The sequence below is a fragment of the Agelaius phoeniceus genome, chromosome 20, assembly GCF_051311805.1.
Source record: "Agelaius phoeniceus isolate bAgePho1 chromosome 20, bAgePho1.hap1, whole genome shotgun sequence".
Taxonomy (NCBI): Eukaryota; Metazoa; Chordata; class Aves; order Passeriformes; family Icteridae; genus Agelaius; species Agelaius phoeniceus.
The window spans coordinates 10,015,153-10,032,110 of record NC_135284.1 but is presented as its reverse complement, the minus strand read 5'-3'; the positions used below and the strand labels follow the sequence as shown (position 1 = coordinate 10,032,110).

General features: G+C 47.9%; 1 protein-coding gene across 8 annotated transcripts in view; it reads right to left on the bottom strand.

Annotated features, from left to right (window-relative positions):
* AUTS2 (activator of transcription and developmental regulator AUTS2) overlaps positions 1 to 16,958 on the bottom strand; it is an 807,993-nt gene that overhangs the window by 18,104 nt on the left and 772,931 nt on the right. For 4 of the 8 annotated variants that reach the window (XM_077188841.1, XM_077188845.1, XM_077188848.1 and 1 more), the window contains 6 exons: positions 9,625 to 10,132; positions 7,970 to 8,223; positions 6,311 to 6,552; positions 5,848 to 5,892; positions 1,408 to 1,503; positions 65 to 136 (listed from right to left, as the gene is read on the bottom strand). In XM_077188841.1, coding sequence (XP_077044956.1) covers positions 65 to 136; positions 1,408 to 1,503; positions 5,848 to 5,892; positions 6,311 to 6,552; positions 7,970 to 8,223; positions 9,625 to 10,132 — 1,217 coding nt within the window. The remainder of the gene's footprint in view (positions 1 to 64; positions 137 to 1,407; positions 1,504 to 5,847; positions 5,893 to 6,310; positions 6,553 to 7,969; positions 8,224 to 9,624; positions 10,133 to 16,958) is intronic. The other 4 variants (XM_077188844.1, XM_077188847.1, XM_077188843.1 and 1 more) reach the window with 3 other exon arrangements.

The following is a 16,958-nucleotide window of genomic DNA, read 5'->3' as shown; positions in this document are numbered from 1 at the left end:
CCAGCATTCAAGGCTTTCAGGAGGAACAGATTTACTTGAGAAAAAGAAAACAGTTTTTACAGACCCGTGGATCCTTCTGTAGAAGGGTATGTGGGACAGTTCCAGGTCTGGCTGCAACATCAATAGGATTGGAAGTCTGGAAATTCCACAAGGAGAGACAACATTAATGAGCTGCACACCAGTAACAATGCCTACAAGCAACAGAATGTGCAAAATAATAGTTCTTTATCATTACATTGTCTAAGCAATGGAGATAAACTTTCTATAAAGGAAAGGAGAACCATTATAATCCACTCAGTAATATGAGTATTATCATCTCCATATCCACACTTTGATTATCCACCAACTTCCCATTAGTTTAATCAAAACCACTGAGGGAACAGTGACTGTTTAAACTGGAAAATCTTCTAATGTGAAAAACCTGATTAGGAACACATTTATGACACAGCATCAAAAGCAGCATGTGGAGGACCCAGCCCCTGCTCTGCTGATTACCAGGGATGCACTCAGCACACAGAGCAACACTGCACAAGGACCTCAACTCCATCCACAGGGACTGCCACAATATGGGCATCAGGAAAACATCCACTTGGAAAAAATTAAAGCCCTTCCCATTATTTGAATGTTAATAGTCAGTTAATAAAATGCAGTTTTGTGAGGGGGAAAAAAAACCCAAACAAAAAAAAAACCAACCCAACCCCCCTACATTTAGACAGAGCTTGTTCCTATGTCAAAATGAAGAAAATAGAAATCAGCTCCAGCATAACTGACAATTAAGTAAGAGAGTTGTTAACAGTCTGATTACCATACAGACAAGAATCTCACTAATGAACTGCAATTTACATATTCAGTCATTAGAGTGGATGGGCCAATTTAAGGAAGGTTTCTCCTCTGCAGAAATTCCACTCCTGATTTCAGTCTTTAGCTGCAAAGACTACAGACTGACTTCTTCCCACTGATAAATAAAGAGTGACTCCAAAAAAACAAAAAAGAAAAGCCCTGAACTTGCCACATTTCTGTCTCCCAGGTATCACCCATGAGGACAGCCAAATCAGTGTTCTGCACTGTGCTGGAGCTGCCAGGTAATTATGGAAATGAGTAAACAAGAATGAACACCATTTCTTAAGATCCTGATTATTACATGACCTTTCATTAATGCACACCATCTCAGAACTAATTATATTGCTTCTAAAGTTAAGCAAGCCTTTATATAAATAATTTTTTTTAAAAATGCTTGTAGATGTATCTGAACTTAATGAGAAATAACTTCTCTTTGTGGTAAATTTGGGAAAAGACAACTGTCCCCTGTGGAATGAAACTGTAAGTCAGAGCTCAGCCTCGCCAGAATGTGAACCCTCTGCTAAGCCCAACCCTGCCCTGAGCAGTCCCAGGTAATTCCTGCCTTACCTTGGGTTGGAAAGCTCCTTGCAGCGAGCCAAAGGGGCCGGTGGGAGGGATCATGGGAGGAATACCTGATACAGCTGGAGGATAGGAGTGAAACAGCTGCAACAGAAAGAGAAGAACATCAACACTGGGTCACCACCAGCACAGGCAGCTGAGGAGGACACAGAGAGCATTCCTGCAGAATAGGAGGAAAATGTTACATGGAAAAAACTGAGAAGCATTGAAGTGATCTCATTGCAACAATGTTAGTTAAAGCAGTCGATGGGATGTTCACAGATGTCATGAGGTTTAGAGCTTAAAAGCAGTTCCAAAATCAGACAGCCAGCAACCTGTACCTGCCTCGGGCCAGCACAGCATAAGGGAGACATTTGCTCCTCAATTATTAATTTTTAAATTGGTGAGAGGTTTTAAATGGTTTCAGTCTGTGACTTGTTTCAAGAGAAAAGGAAGAATCCTGAGCTGAATGAGGCTCAGAAATCTCCTGTTTAAGTGGAAAAAACCCTTACGAGTTCTAGGATATTGTATCATTAAAACTCCATTAGTAGGTTGGGATTTTAATGGTATCTGTAGGAAATGAGGAAAATATGCACAATTCTTACTTCATTAGTCTGTCTGAGAGGATATCCTGCCACATCTAATATTAGCAGACAGACAATCTGATTTGTTAAAGATTAGTATTCAAACCAAATGTTAAGGCAGAACCTCCCAAAAATGGATGGGAGGTTTTAGTAAAGAGAGAATGCTCAGCACAAAAATGTGCCCACCTCCACTGACCTCCCTGAGCCCAGTGCTCTGTCCTAAAGGAATTTGGGAACAAACAAGATGCTGCTCTGTGCTAATGCAGACAAACACAAGGGAAGCAAGCAGATAAATTAAACAAATAAATTGTTCCCTGTGAGGGTGGGCAGGCCCTGGCACAGGGTGCCCAGAGCAGCTGGGGCTGCCCCTGGATCCCTGGCAGTGCCCAAGGCCAGGTTGGACAGGGCTGGGAGCAGCCTGGGACAGTGGGAGGTGTCCCTGCCATGGCAGGGGTGGAAGAGATGGTTTTTAACATCCCTTCCAGCCCAACCCACTCTGTGATTCCATGATAAACAATCACATCCCAATCGGCCTCTGTGCTCTGCTGGTGAACCTTTGGCTCTTGTTGTGACAGAAAACTCTCCCAGTTTCATGAAAATGCTGCTAGCACACAGCAAACTGCTCCCTGGTGGGAGTCAGGGATGCTAAACATCACACTCCAAACCCATTCTTGGTGGGAAACCTCTGGATCTCAGAGGGGATGGATCTAGGAGGAGATGGATCTAGGAGGAGATGGATCTAGGAAAGGATGGATCTAGGAAAGGATGGATCTAGGAGGGATGGATCTAGGAAGGGATGGATCTAGGAGGGATGGATCTAGGAAAGGATGGATCTAGGAGGGATGGATCTAGGAAAGGATGGATCTAGGAGGGATGGATCTAGGAAAGGATGGATCTAGGAAAGGATGGATCTAAGAGAGGATCCAGCTCCACTGGAATTGCCACCCTAAAATCTAACAGGGTTCTCTGGCTGAGACCAATTCCCCTCTGACCACAGCTGAGCAATGTCAAACTACTGTGTGCTACTTTTAAGATCAAAATAAATGAGTTAATGGCCAATTGAACAGAAGCAGGACTGGGCAAAGTCAAAGACTGGACATGAGGGGTGGGAAAACACTGAGCAAATCCCATCCCAGAGTAAATCAGTACCACGAAGTTGTGACAGATTTGGATATGCCAGGCATACACTTGTGCTTTTCTTCATCATTTTTCCTTCAACTAGCTTATCTTGCAATGTCATTTATCATATTGCATTTACTGAAAGCTGAGAAAACATTTCAGAGGTATCAGAAGATTTTCTCAGTTTAAAAGCCTGATATTGAGCCTCTGTTCCTGTTGCTGCTGTTGTTTTTAATTCTATTTAATTTGGACCTGCTCCATCCAATGGTGCAGAAAACATTTTGAGATTAGTTGATACTGAACTGTAGACATTTGAGAAACCATTAAGAGACATTTGTCCTCATTTACAATAACTTTTAATGAGTAAAATGTGCTTGAAATTCTCCAGTGTCTTCTGTCTTTAATTCTCTGTGTAATGGACTAATTCTAAGTGATGGCAAAAGATGTAATACTTCATATTCTATTGGCTATGACTAATAATAAGGAATTCTTTCCCCAGTTTTATAACAAGTGGTAAGTTAATTAAATGTGACCTTTCCTCAAGGTCAGAATTATTAATAAAATATAAATAGTTTATCTCCATGATTAATTTGTATCAGTTAAATTCCTCCAGCTTTCAGAATTCACATTTCATAGTCAAATACATCCTTCTTCCCAAGAATTCCTTCTCTTTTGAGCAGCAGTTTTTCCTTTTAGCTTTCCCTGGGGAAACATGCAGTGACTACCTTGGCCCGGTGCATGTGATGCTAAACTAGACCTGGCAGCAGCTGCAGGTAAAAGCAAAGCCTCACTGTGCTAAAAGAGAAGAAGTAACACTGATTTAAAACTCAGCATTAGCTTCTATATGAGCTGCACTCCCTGTTCAAATGTAGATGGATTTTAAGTCTCAAACAGACCCTGTTCTACAAAGTTCACCCACAGTCCCTGCCAGCTTTAAGGTATCTGAGCTCCAGGTGTGCATCTACAGTGGGAGCTCCTGTCCCTAGAACAGCTCTGTGCAAGTGCCACATTCTGACAGTATTTGTATAGTATAGATACAGTATAGTATCTATATGTATATGTATAGTATGTCTATAGATATAGTATCTATATAGATATGTATAGTACTGTAGAGATACAGTATTTGTATTTCTCCTGCCCTGTGGCTGAGCCCCCAGCCCAGCTAAGGGACAGCTCCCATTCCCTGTGTCCTGAGACCAGTCCCAGGGGAAGGACCAGGGGACACCCAGCTGGCCTTGCTGGGGTCACAGACAGGCTGGTACCCCAGTGCAGACACCCTGGCATCCCCTGGCAGCAGCTGTCCCACAGGGGCCATGGGGCAGCCCTTTCCCAAGGACAAACCTTTCCCCAGGGAAGGCAGGAGGGACCAGGTCCCTGCCTTGGCCCCAGCTCAGCTCCCTGGCTAAGGGAGCACAGCATGGAGCTCTCCTGACCTTAGAGGGGTGAGGCCATCACCTTTGCAATCCAGGGAACTCCCAGATTTCTGAGATTATTTGACTGAATGTGAGCAGCAGATACAGCAGGAGACTGTATCTGCAAGGCTTCCTATCCTACACTGCCAACTTCTGTGCTTGATTTGTCTAAAATCCATGCACTATCTCCCAATTCCATGTTCCTGCTGGGATCCACAGGCCACACTGATGACAATCTCCTGGAGCCCTGTGAAGCTCAGCACATGAGAGTGCAATTGAACACTGGTGCAGGTGAGCAGCAGTGCCCTTTGGAGTGGAGGTGGCAATGTCTGCCCAGTGTTCCTGGAGCTGTGGGCCTGCAAACACTGAGTCCCAGCTCCTCAAATCGAGTGCCAGACATGGACAGGACTGTTCAGGGGCAGGACAGGCTGTGAGCAGGGGCTGTGTTTAATCCAGACACCATTATCTTAACCAGTTTTTTTTGCCCAGTTCCACTTCTAAGCAAAACCAACACATAAAGCCAAATGCTCGGCAGATTTCTGAGTGCTGATGCAGTACTCCTTCTCTCATCAAAATATTGCTCTTGGATTAAGAAACTCTTGCCAGACACCTGCCTCTGCCAATAGGATGAAGAAAATAAAACCCAGAGTTCAGCAGCAAACCAATCAGTGGATTCCAACCCTTAGGAGCAGAAACTTTATATATAACTGGAATTTTAAAGATCAGTTCATCTCAATAAGTAACATTTTTGGTAGCTTAGGTAAACACATCTAGTGCATAGCTGGATTCATGTTGCTGTCATCACACAGAGCTTTCAAAACATAACAAGCCCAGCGGATCAGATGAGCCTTTGAAATTTGAATAATAAGACAGGTTTTCAGATTTTATCAAACAAAATATGATAGATTGGGAAAACTATTAGATTATCTATCCCTGAAGGATTTGTCTGATAGTTTGTCAGTTCATTTTAAGTTCCTTAGCAAAAATATCAGCCCAAGGGTTCGTGGGACAACTGCAACACCGTGATGGAATCACTGCTCCCTCCTGCTCCATGGAACAGTCAGCCCTTCTGTCTCATCTTTTCACATCAAACCTGGATCCAAAGGGTGTGTGAGCAAGAGATCTTTTGATTGGAAAAGCTGATACTGCATCTTTATCAGAAACAAGCACCATGAATGCAAGCCTTCAAAAGCCAAAGCAACCAAGGACGGTAATGGTAAATCCTGGAGTGATGATTAGGGAGAGATTTGACACTGTGCCATTGATTGAGTGGTGATCCCAACCCACCACAGAAAAGCAGTGAAGTCAGTTGGAAACAGAGCAATAAAACTCACACTGTGACGGTAGAAGGGGTCAACTTTTGTAGGATATTTGTCAAACTGCAAAGGGATCAAAGCACAAACTAGTTACTTTATATTTCCTTGCTTTAATTCTGTTGGCAAAATAGAAGACAACTTCTCTATTATTTGGCAACCAACAGAGAGGAAAAAATACGCAGAAAATTAATTTCCAATGAAACTGCTTGGGATTTTTTCTTTCTTCAAAGTAAATCAAGATCTTTTTGGGACAGGACAAAGGAGGAGGCCCCAGAGCAAACACTCCAATCAGGACTGGCCAGAGCCTCGTCCCTCAGTCCTGTGCTGGCACCTGAACCTCACACTGTGACAGAGGGACAGCCCTGCCTCTCCTGCCCAGACACCCCTGGGCAGCACAGGAGCCCTTCCTTCCCCACAACCTGGCAAATTCTCCACAATACTTTTGTAACAAAGAATAGAGTTGTGCTCTACTTATCCTCACATTTCTGCCTGGGGTACGCACCATGGGCGGTGCTGGCGTCGGCATGATGGCAGTGGGAGGGATGGCGTGTGGGAAGGGTGTGAAGGTGTGCTGGTGGGTGTGTTGGTGTGTGTGCTGGTGCTGGTGCTGGTGCTGGTGGAACTCTGTCCTCAGGTAGGGTGGCGGGCCCAGCGAGGCGCCGCGGTCGGCGCTCTGCGACGCCAGGAACCGCGTGTTCAGCTCCTGCCGCAGGAGGTCTTGCTCTGAAACACAGAAGCACAGAGGGACAGAGGTCATGGGCTTGGAAATGACCTTGGAGATCACCAAGTTCAACCTGGGACCTAACACCACCCTGGCACCCAGACCATGGCACTGAGTGCCACATCCAGTCTTTTCCTAAATATCTCCAGGGACAGTGGCTCCACCACCTCCCTGGGCAGCCCATTCTGATTCCCCAACACTCCTTCTGTGGATAATTTGTTTCTAATGTCCAGCCTAAACTTCCCCTGGTGCAGCTGAAGGCTGGGTGCTCTTGTCCTGCTGCTGCTCCCTGGGAGCAGAGCCTGACCCCCCCGGCTGCACCCTCCTGACAGGGAGTTGTAGAGAGTGATGAGGTCTGCCCTGAGCCTCCTCCTCTCCAGGATAAACAACCCCAGCTCCCTCAGCCCCTCCTCACAGGATTTGTGCTCCAGACCCCTCACCAGCTTTGCTGCCCTTCTCTGGACATGCTCCAGCCCCTCCATGTCCTTCCTAAACTGGGGGGACACAGCACTGCAGGTGTGGCCTCACCAGTGCTGAGTACAGGGGAAAACAAACAATAAAACAACTCCCTCAAGCTTTTCCAGACCTTGTGCCACTTCCTTTGCTGTCTGTGGATAATCATGACAGGGTAAGAGAGCCCCCTCAGGTCTTCCTTCAGATCCCAAAGGCCTGAGACATTACAAAGTTTCCATTTCCCCTCTCACCAAGTCCGTTTTCCCATTTCTCTGAGCATTTATGGACATAGACACAGTCCTGAATAGGTGAGGGTGGACGAGCAAGCTGGAGTGAGCAAAAAAGTGGCTGCTGCTCACAGGAGCATCCTTGTGCATGGACACAAAATGACACTACACAAATGCTCCATTTTCTTCCCCTCAGTAATCTGGTCAGGCCCTGGCACAGGGTGCCCAGAGCAGCTGGGGCTGCCCCTGCATCCCTGGCAGTGCCCAAGGCCAGGCTGGACAGGGCTTGGAGCAGCCTGGGACAGTGGGAGGTGTCCCTGCCATGGCAGGCGTGGCACTGGATGGGCTTTAAGGTCCCCCCAGCCCAAACTTTCTGAACACAACTGAGGCCAGAACTGCTGTGAGCTCAGCCAGCACAGACCCTCCCAGCAGCCAGGGAAACTGCTGGGCACAGACCACAACTGCATGAAGACCTTTGCTGAGGGGGGCACAGATTCCATGTGGGCACCTCCTGAACTCAGCTGTGATTTCACAGAGGGTTGAACAAAACCAGAGAGAACCACAGCCTTCCCAAAGCAGTCCCTCCTGGGGCAGAGGGAAAGTCCCTGGCTGTGCCTAGGTGTCTGCTTGGCTTTGCCATCACTGTGTTCAGCAGTCAGTACAGCCTCTCCCCACCACAAGACCCAAACCCCAGTTATTCTGACCAAAGCCAGAGCTGAGCGTCCCTCACGGCTCTCACCTGAGTAAGTGCTCCCAGCTGGGTGTCCTGGAACCTGCAGCGTCCCTGAGGTCAGCGGGGGTGGCGGGGGCAGAGCCGTGGGAGGGGCAAACATATTGGGGTGGTGTGGGTGTGCGGGGGGCTGCAGGGCGGGCGGGAAGCTGTGCAGGGGGCTGGGGCTGGCCAGGGACAGCGGGAACGGCGACGCCGACGGATGGTGCGAGATGTGCGGGGGAGGCGCCTGGCTCTTGGCAGGGGTGCTGCTCCTGCTGCTGCTGTAAGGAGAGGAGGAGCTGTCAGGGCACAGAACAGCCCAGCACACACACACACACACACACCACACAACCTCAGCAGCCCCTCATGTCAAACACAGTGTTACAAATGCCAGCTACCATTTCCAGTCCTACCCCTTCTCCAACACCTGCTCTGGTAGCTTTTACTTCCTGTGGTCCCCACACACCTGAGCCGTGCTCTCTTTGCTGCAAGAGGTTGGTATTGTCCCACAACAGCACAAAGGAGTAATCAGCCCTGTGTATTCATGACTTAATTATCAGGTCCTTTCTACATGACTGCTCCTGGTTCATGTTTTCAGGCAAATGAAGCTCAAAATCACTGCATTAATAAAAAATTAATTTTTTTTAAAGCGAATTACTAAGACGAAAGAGTACAGAATATGCGAAATGAAGTTGAGAAGGCAACAACAGATTTGTGCTTATTGTACAGGTAATGTCCCTCTCTACCTCACAATAAAATGAGATAAGATGAGTCAACAAAAGAAGTATTTGCGATTACACCGGCTGCAATTTTTCAGGTTTCATTTCCTACTAATGAGTATTTAAAATACATTCATGGAAGGCTTAATTCTCCTTGTCTTTATTTCAAGTAACAACACGCTTCTATTGCAGTGACTTTTAAAGACAAGTAATACCAGCTTGGTTAAAAATAAATCCAGGTCTTAAACACCTCCCAGTCTTTAGTCAAAGCATGAAGCAACCACAGTGCTACTTCCCCAGGTCTTGAAGGTCACACCTGCCTGCTGGGAGCTCGATTTGGAGAACAGCAACCCAGCTTAGAGTAGGGGAAAGCTGAGATCCCTGACTCCGAGGGACATCACGGGTTCCTGTGCACATGGTGTTTAATCTCACTGCTCATTTCTGTTATCCACAGATAAAAGGTGAGGCTGATTCTCACCGTGGACAGGTGAGAGAAAAACACTGAAGCCTGCAAGGTGTCAGCAGTGCAGGAAAACACTGAGGTGGAAGTGCCTGGTGTGTGACTGCCCTGGGCTCCCTGCCCTGAAGCATGGCAGCACTTGGAGAAAACAGATATTTACAGGGATGGAAGGGCAAAACTGTCAGCCTTCAGTGAGCAGCCCAGCGCAGGAACTGGGCTTTTCTTCCCCTGATCTACATACACTGTGTAGAATTCCCTCCAAAAACCCACGTACAGCAGAGAAAAAAATCCAAAGCAAATGAACTTAAAATACCAGTTTATGGGATCACCAGGTCACAGAGAGTGATCCTGGCTCATTTCAGGGCATGAATTGAGGTTAAACGCACCGAGTGCCCTTTACTTCCCAGGGATGCGATGGGATGGGATGGGCTGTGCTGTCCCTTCTTTATCCAATTCCCCTCCAGGCTCAGCCCAGCATCCCAGACCCCTCTCTGTACACCTACCTTAAGCTGTTGAGGCTCAAGCTGCTGCTGTTGTAGGCAGAGAGCGGCTGCGAGAGGCTCTGGGGATGGGGCTGCACGGCGGGCAGGGCCGAGTGCGCCGGGGGCAGCGGCGACTGCGGCCGCGGCGGGTGCGGGCCGGCCGGGGGCGGGCCGGAGGGCTGGCCGGAGGGCTGGCCCGAGTGCTGGCCGCAGGGCTGGCCGGCAGGAGGGCGGCCGGGCTCTTCGGGGGCCGGGGGCACCGGCACGGCCGGGGCGGGCGCTGGGGCCGGAGCCTCGGGGCGTGAGGCGAGCGCGGGGCTGGGGCAGCGGCCCTCGGGAGGTGGCTCCAGCGGCGGCGGCGTCACCTGAGGACGGGGGTCTTTAGGCACCACAGGCTCAAGTATTGGGTCTTTGCTGCTGTCCTGGCTCTTCTCTTGGCTCCTTTCTAGTCCTGATATTTTGGGGACAGCTGGGCCCCTAGCACCAGAGTCGTCATTGTCAGCAAGTGCACCAACTCCCACCTCTTTATCTGCAACAAGAACAGAGAGAGAAAATGGTTAAAGGTGACACAGACAGGCCAACCCAAAGCCACTGCTGGGCCACTCACTCCGAGTGGGTAGCTCCATTTTGTTTCCATCAAGAACCATCCAGGCGAACGTGAAACTGAATCAAATCCACCTGTCCCAGTAACTCTCTTCAAATAAAACACATGGCAGAGAAGACAGGCCCTGTTTAGCGCTGCTGTTCTCCATTGTTGTTTCTCATCATAATCCCTCACTGAGGGAACAAGCTGAGGGAACTGACCCTCTGAGGGAGCCACCGCCACAGGAGCTCCGGGCTTCTCACTGAATGGTTAAAGTTGGAAAAGATCCACCAAGTTCAATCCCTCACCATGTTCACCACTAAATCATGTCCTCAACTACCACATCCACATGTTTTGTTTTTTGAACACTTCCATGGTTGTTGACTGAACTGCTGCCCTGGGCAGCTGTGCCAGTGCTGAGCCCCCTTTCCATGGGGAAATTCCTGCTGATGTCCCCCCTGAGGCTCCCCAGGCCCAGCCTGAGGCCGTTCCCTCTGCTCCTGTCCCTGTTCCCTGGGAGCACAGCCCGACCCCCCCGGCTGTCCCCTCCTGTCAGAAGCTGTGCAGAGCCACAAGGGCCCCCCTGAGCCTCCTTTGCTCCAGGCTGAGCCCCTGCCCAGCTCCCTCAGCTGCTCCTGGGGCTCCATTCCCTTCCCCATGACACAAGATCTGAACTTTAGAACACACACTAGCAGCAGCCCAGGCTTCTTTAGTTTGGCTGATCATGGAGTGACTTACTTCTATTTCCCAACTCTTTAATAATAATGAATATAATTATAATTTTAACATATGTACATTCGAGTTTTGCTGACTGGGGCTCCACAGCAATTTCCCATTGGAACTGCTCCCCAAACCTTCTGCCAGTGTGGATCTGATCCATGGCACCCCTTGGAACAAATCCAGGGGAATGTTGCTGACCAAGACTGGGAAAGGTGCTGCAGGTGGGGGATCAGGAACCCATTTAGGGCCATATTGCACCACAGCTTAGAACAGCTGACTTAAACCTTCAGCAACTACAGAAACAGAGCCCAAAGGAAACATGCAAGGTTTGAAGGGGCTTGGGACAAGCTTAGAATTTAAAAAGTGTCCAGTGTTCTAAATAGCCCTAAGAAAAGACAACTTTACTCCTCCTTGTGCCAGTTTTAAGGGATAAAATGACTAAATGCATAATGAAAGAATATCCATTCAGAGAAAATTGCTGACAGCTCCTTTGTGCAAACCCTGAAGTAAAGGAGTGAAATTCAAAGGATGGGGAGTGAACTCTGCCAGCCCATGGCCTGGGCACATGTTGCCAACCATCACATCCCTGGAGGCAGCCTGACAGCCATGTGTCACAAACATGGCATCAGCTGAGTTTAATTTCATTAACAGATCAAAAATAAACCAGGACCTGCTCCCTAAGTGTTTTACAGGCCCAGTGCAAGGGTGAAAAGCCTGGTAAAGCAGAGGATTTTCACAGGTTGTAGACAGGAGGTGGCGGAAAAGGGGACAAAGGGAGGCAAAAGGGAGGTAAAGAGGAGAAAAAGGAAGCAAGAAAGAGGGCTTATTTTATGAGGACCTTCTTTATTCACTCCTGGAATACCTGTAACAGGCAGAGAGGCTCCTCCATCAACTTGGATGGGATGATTATGAGGGGAAGAGTGGGACTCCAGAGTGATAAAAACAATTACTCTGCCTTATGCCCAAGGTCTATGTCACTGCAATAAACTGCAGGTTCTAGGTAAAGGAAACTTTGCTTGCATTAACTCTTTGGATCAATCCTCTTTGATCAAACATTATTACAAGTTAGAGTGTGATCCACACATTTGCCAAGGCAGGTCCCCCAGGAGGAGAGAAATGAGCAACAGTTTTGTTCAGGAATAAGTGGATCTATGTTCCCAGTCCTTATGGCTGTAGGAGTTACAAATTTTTGGGTTCATTGGAGTTTTTTACACAATGGCTTTGAGGACTCAGGCTTGTGACCAGTAATGCCCTACTGCATGGCTCTAGCAGGTGGTCTGGAAATCCTGCAGAGGTGATACTTCCAAACCTAGAGGGAACACCTTGCTCTTAGTGCATTCATGAAATCCTTTCCTTTAGCCTCTCTCATGTGTCACATTTATTCAGCACAGCTCAGTGCTGGGACCTGCTCCTCCTCCCAAGCAGAAAAGGGCTGGGGATGCCCCTGTCTCCTGGGTGTTCCCTGCTGCTGCTGCTCACACCCCCAGTGCACAGCCCTGAGTGCTATCCCTGGGAGATGCTGCCTGCAGTAATATAAATGTTATTCCCAGCAGCTGTGCCCGTGGGTTCTGCCTCCCCTGTGTCACACCAGTGCACCCACACTGTGGCCCAGCCCAGCTGTGCAGGAGTCCCAGCACACACAGCCCTGCCTGCTGATAACCATGAGGGATAAATCAGAACCAATTCTCCAGCCCACTGCATCTATTTGGGGAGTTGAAATCCCCCCTCAGTGATAAACGCCACCAATCACAGGTTTCATGAGGAGGGCTCCAGTCCTCATCAACAGCACTTCAAGGTCACACAGACAAGATTGCTCTTTTCCTACCCTGACTGGCTCAGTGCAGAAACTCTGGGGAAAAAAACCCTTAATGTCACTATGACACTGAAAACCCAACTTTCTGAGGCTGTTTATCATCAGAGGAATTCATCTCCACCCAACAGCTAAGCAAGCACCAAGCTAACTTTATTTGCTGGATGTCTCTACACTCTGCTTTGGATAAACTGGAATTACTGCACTGGGATTCAGGAGAGCAATGACTGTGATATAACTTCCATGCTGACACAGGCTCCCCTATTTCCACTGGGTTGATACTGCATCCACCAACAGCCAGTCTTCCACTACAAAAGGAATAAAGCCAGAATTTGATGCTGAGGACTGAGGAACATTGGCATTTCCCAGACAGGAAATGCAGCTTTCACTATCTTCCATCCCTGTGCCCTTTGATGTACTTTAAATCTCAAATTCCTCTCTTTTTCACTCAAACACACAGAACTCCAGTCTCCTCCACATGACCCTACTCTGTATGTGACTATCATCACACCAGGGAGCAGTCAAGGCCACCCTAGGGACACCTGTAGGTAACCCAGGTGACCCAGAGAGACTCTGCACCTGGGAGGGCCAGCAAACACTTCCCTCTGGAGACATGGATTTGTGTAATAAATACAGGCAATATGCAGCTTTCCATCACTGTCTCTCTTCCTAATGTGCAAACCACTAAAATCTGACCCAAACTCTGTGTTCTGGCTCCTGTGTCCCACCCGTGTGGTGCCAAAGAGGCCAAGGTTGGCCAGGGGTGGCCATTGGGAACACCACAGCCACAGGGACAGCCCAGCTGCTCTCCACTGACAAAAAGGCCCTGTTGGAATTGCCAGATGTGACATTCCCAGAGAATCAGTGCAGAACCCCCTCATTGTGCCAGGCCAAGGTGTTTGCAGATGGTTCAGGAGCACCAAAGAGCACAGGAGGTGCCAAGAGCCAGCACAGGGTGTGCCATGGCCACCCCCAGCCCGGCCAGTCCCGAGTGCTCTGGGCATCCCTGGCCTGGGGAATGAAATCCCCTCAGGGACACCCCTGCAGGACCGTGTCAAACTCACAGTGGCCAAACTTTTATCCCAAACATAAAATCATCCAACTTTTCTGTGTCCAGGTGTGAGACAGCCAGGTCTGGATGCCATCCAGAAAGGAGGCTGTGCCATACTCTGTCACTGCTCCTCCTGCCTGCATCCAGATTCAGCCTCCACACCTGGCCTCAGGCAACTTCAGAGATCAACTCAGAACCAGCACTAAATTTTCCACTTTCCTGAGAGGAAAGTTTAGGATTAGGTTCAAAGTCCTTACTGCACAAGTGGGAAAATTCTAGGAGTTTTCAGTGTTCTGCAGCATTATATTTGGAACTGAGCATTCAGCCTACCAAATAAATATTCTATTCCATCATTTAATTTTAAAATAGTATTAATTTTCTTTCACTGCTTTGGTAAGTTGAACTCTGGACAACACTGTATCTGCCTAACTCAAATTTTCTCCAGACTTCTTAATGCAAGTTAAAAACCCAGACCTTTCAAACCCATTTTCTCCAGCTTTACCATGGACAAGTGGGGAGTTGGTACAAACCCCCAGGACATCTCTGGAGTCCTGGAATGCATCTGCCCCACAGCCCACCAGCTCTTTACAAGCACTTTACAAGGCTTGAAATAATTAATTAGATTGCAGCCCTGATTGTCCATTTCATATTGATGAGACGTTGGTCAGTGCAGTATCTGCATGGGGAAGGCAGGTGCCAGGAGCTGTTCCTGCCAGAGGGAGGAGGCTGTGGCTGCAGCAGCCAACACACATCAAACAGGCCCCAGAGCAGCTCAGCTGCTGTACTGGATACACATAATTTGCTAAAAACAATTTCTCATTTTTAGCACACAGTCATCTTTCATCCTAATTTCCAAGGACACTAACAAAGCATTTGATTATGCAAATGAAGAACATGCCTTCGAAAGCACAGCTCCTCGCAGCTCTGTCATCTGCTGATAGCAATTACTCCACAGTGAGCAGGTATTTAGCACAAGTGAACAGCAAGGCTGGTGACACACTTTGTACTTAATTATAAAACAGAGAAGAAAATCATTCAGGACAAAAGATTTTGCTACCTCCTGTTAAAAATGTTTATCCTCTGCACTGAAAGGGATTTAATTGTCAACAGTGAAGTTGCAGATCAATGAAAAGAAGCACTTAGTGGGATTGCACAAGATGCTGACAATTCTTCAGTCATTGAGCCGCTTCTGGCCTTGATTTGAGAGTGCAGAGTTCTCCAATGCTGCACATTAAACCATTTATTTCATCCAGCTGTTAAAGAGAACACTCTCCATAAATGTAACTCCTATAGCTGTACACTGGGAGCATATGACAGCACTTATTTCATTTTTTTAAAGCACCTCTTGATTTAGTACAAAGGAATGGGGTAAAGCTTTCTAGAGGGAAGGAAAGGGAATATCCAAGCACCTGTCTGTCAGGAATCCTGGCACTTTAGTAAATAAGAAGGAACTGCAGACAGGTGTAACACACTCACAGAGCCTGCAAGAACTCAATCCTGCTTCAACACACACAGCCAAAGGTTTATTTCCAATAAAATCTCTTGACTTCCTAACCCATCCAGCTGGGAATCAATAAATGACATTATTAACTACACAGCCCCAAAGTATTCCACAGCCAGGTCCTGAGGGATGACTGAAGGGGCTCCCAAAGGGGCTGGAAAACTTCCCAGGTGGGAAGTGATGCTGACAAAGTCACTGGGGAATATTCTTTACTAATAATGGGTTTGTGATCAAAGAGTTTCACCTTCCTGTTTCAATTCTGCATTTTAATCAAAGACATTCAGGTTTTGTCATGGCAATCCTTCTAAAACACACCCAGAAACACAGAAATCCCTTGTGGGGCCAGGCTGTGCTTCCCACCCCTCCAGCACCAGCACAAGGCTCTTCCCAAAGTGCTGCACAAACCTTGGAGCCAGGATACAAATCTCACCTGCCCAACCATGAGCTCTGCTCCTGATCTCTGCTCAAAACTGCTTTAGACCCAAACACCTGGGACTTTCTGCCAGGATTCTCTGGAATTGTGGCAAAAACCAGGGGCTTTTTATGCACCTAAATCTCAAGAGTTATAGAATCCCAGAATGGGTTGAGTTGGGAGAGACCTTAAAGCCCATCCAGTGCCACCCCTGCCATGGCAGGGACACCTCCCACTGTCCCAGGCTGCTCCAAGCCCCAATGTCCAGCCTGGCCTTGGGCACTGCCAGGGATCCAGGGGCAGCCCCAGCTGCTCTGGGCACCCTGTGCCAGGGCCTGCCCACCCTCACAGGGTGGAATTTCTCCCTAATATCCCATCCATCCCTGCCCTTTGGCAATGGGAAGCCATTCCCTGTGTCCTGTCTCTCCATCCCTTTCTCCAAAGCCCCTCTCTGCCTTCCTCTCTCCTCTTTTGGCTGTCACAAGAACACCCTGTGACCCCTCATGGGCATAGCACAAGGGTGGGAGCACATTTCAAACCTGCCCAGAGTAAATGAGGTGACAGTACAAGACAATAATCAATTAAAACCAGAAAACACTGCAAGGCTGGATCATTTTCTCCAATTATCAATAGGGACATCACCTCAGTACAGGGTTAACCTCATCAGAGGACAAGGAGAGAAAAATATCTTGAGTTTATCAATAGCCTCTCCTACTTATTGATTTGCCTTGGCTACAGATCCACAATATTCCCTGAAATGCCCATGACACCTGCTCATCCCACTTGTGTGTGACAGGATTACTTGAATGAGCTTGAACAAAACCAGCTTTCAAAAGCAGCCTGAAAGGTATAACCCTGTGAACACTGATCAAATGTAACCTGACAGCTCACTGAATACACCAAGGACCCCAAGGATGTGTGTGTTATGTTTATACAGCAAAATAACACATCTATTCCCCCTGAGGTGCCACACCCCCAGCTCACCAGCCACACAGCCCTGGCTCCTCTGTGAATTTGTTCTTTACAGCCAAAGAATTTCTGATTTTAAAGGCATGATGCCAATATAAGCAGAGAGATCAAAACCACTTGCTAACACTAAGATGGAGCTCAGCACCATGAGAATTCCCATTTTCAATTACAACTATTTCAGCTCAAGGAAACTTTGCTGAGCTTCCACATCCCAGCTCCACCATCAGGGTCACTTTATACTGTTCTCATGCTTGGCACTATTTCCCTTGAGTTTCCAATGCTGCAGAGAAAAAGACTGATGTTAGAGAA